Source organism: Phaethon lepturus, unplaced genomic scaffold (assembly GCF_000687285.1).
Source record: "Phaethon lepturus isolate BGI_N335 unplaced genomic scaffold, ASM68728v1 scaffold37011, whole genome shotgun sequence".
In the NCBI taxonomy this organism is placed as follows: Eukaryota; Metazoa; Chordata; class Aves; order Phaethontiformes; family Phaethontidae; genus Phaethon; species Phaethon lepturus.
The window spans coordinates 486-712 of NW_010520437.1; the positions used below are offsets into that span (position 1 = coordinate 486).

General features: G+C 58.6%; 1 protein-coding gene across 1 annotated transcript in view; it reads right to left on the bottom strand.

The window, feature by feature from the left end:
* Positions 1 to 56: 56 nt before the first annotated feature.
* Positions 57 to 227, bottom strand: part of ERCC1 (excision repair cross-complementation group 1) — a gene marked incomplete at its 5' end in the record, with an annotated part of 1497 nt that continues 1326 nt past the window's right edge. The window contains 2 exons of the mRNA XM_010297388.1: positions 57 to 110; positions 186 to 225. Of these exons, the coding sequence (XP_010295690.1) occupies positions 57 to 110; positions 186 to 225 (94 nt within the window). The remainder of the gene's footprint in view (positions 111 to 185; positions 226 to 227) is intronic.

Sequence of the window (227 nt, forward strand, 5' to 3'; positions counted from 1 at the left end):
CTGTGTCACTGATAAATTCAATTTACTATAAAAACGGGGATTTGGGGAGCAGCTGCTCATTTGGGGAGCTTGAGGAAGGGCTCATGCAGAACGTCAAAGAGCCGCTTGGCCTGGGGGGACAAGGGGAGACGTGAGAAGAGCTGGGGGGCAAGGGGCCGTGTCCCCTCTGTCCCCTCACCACTCACCTTCTGGGGCCCGACACCAGGGCAGAGGGACAGGTCCTCCCT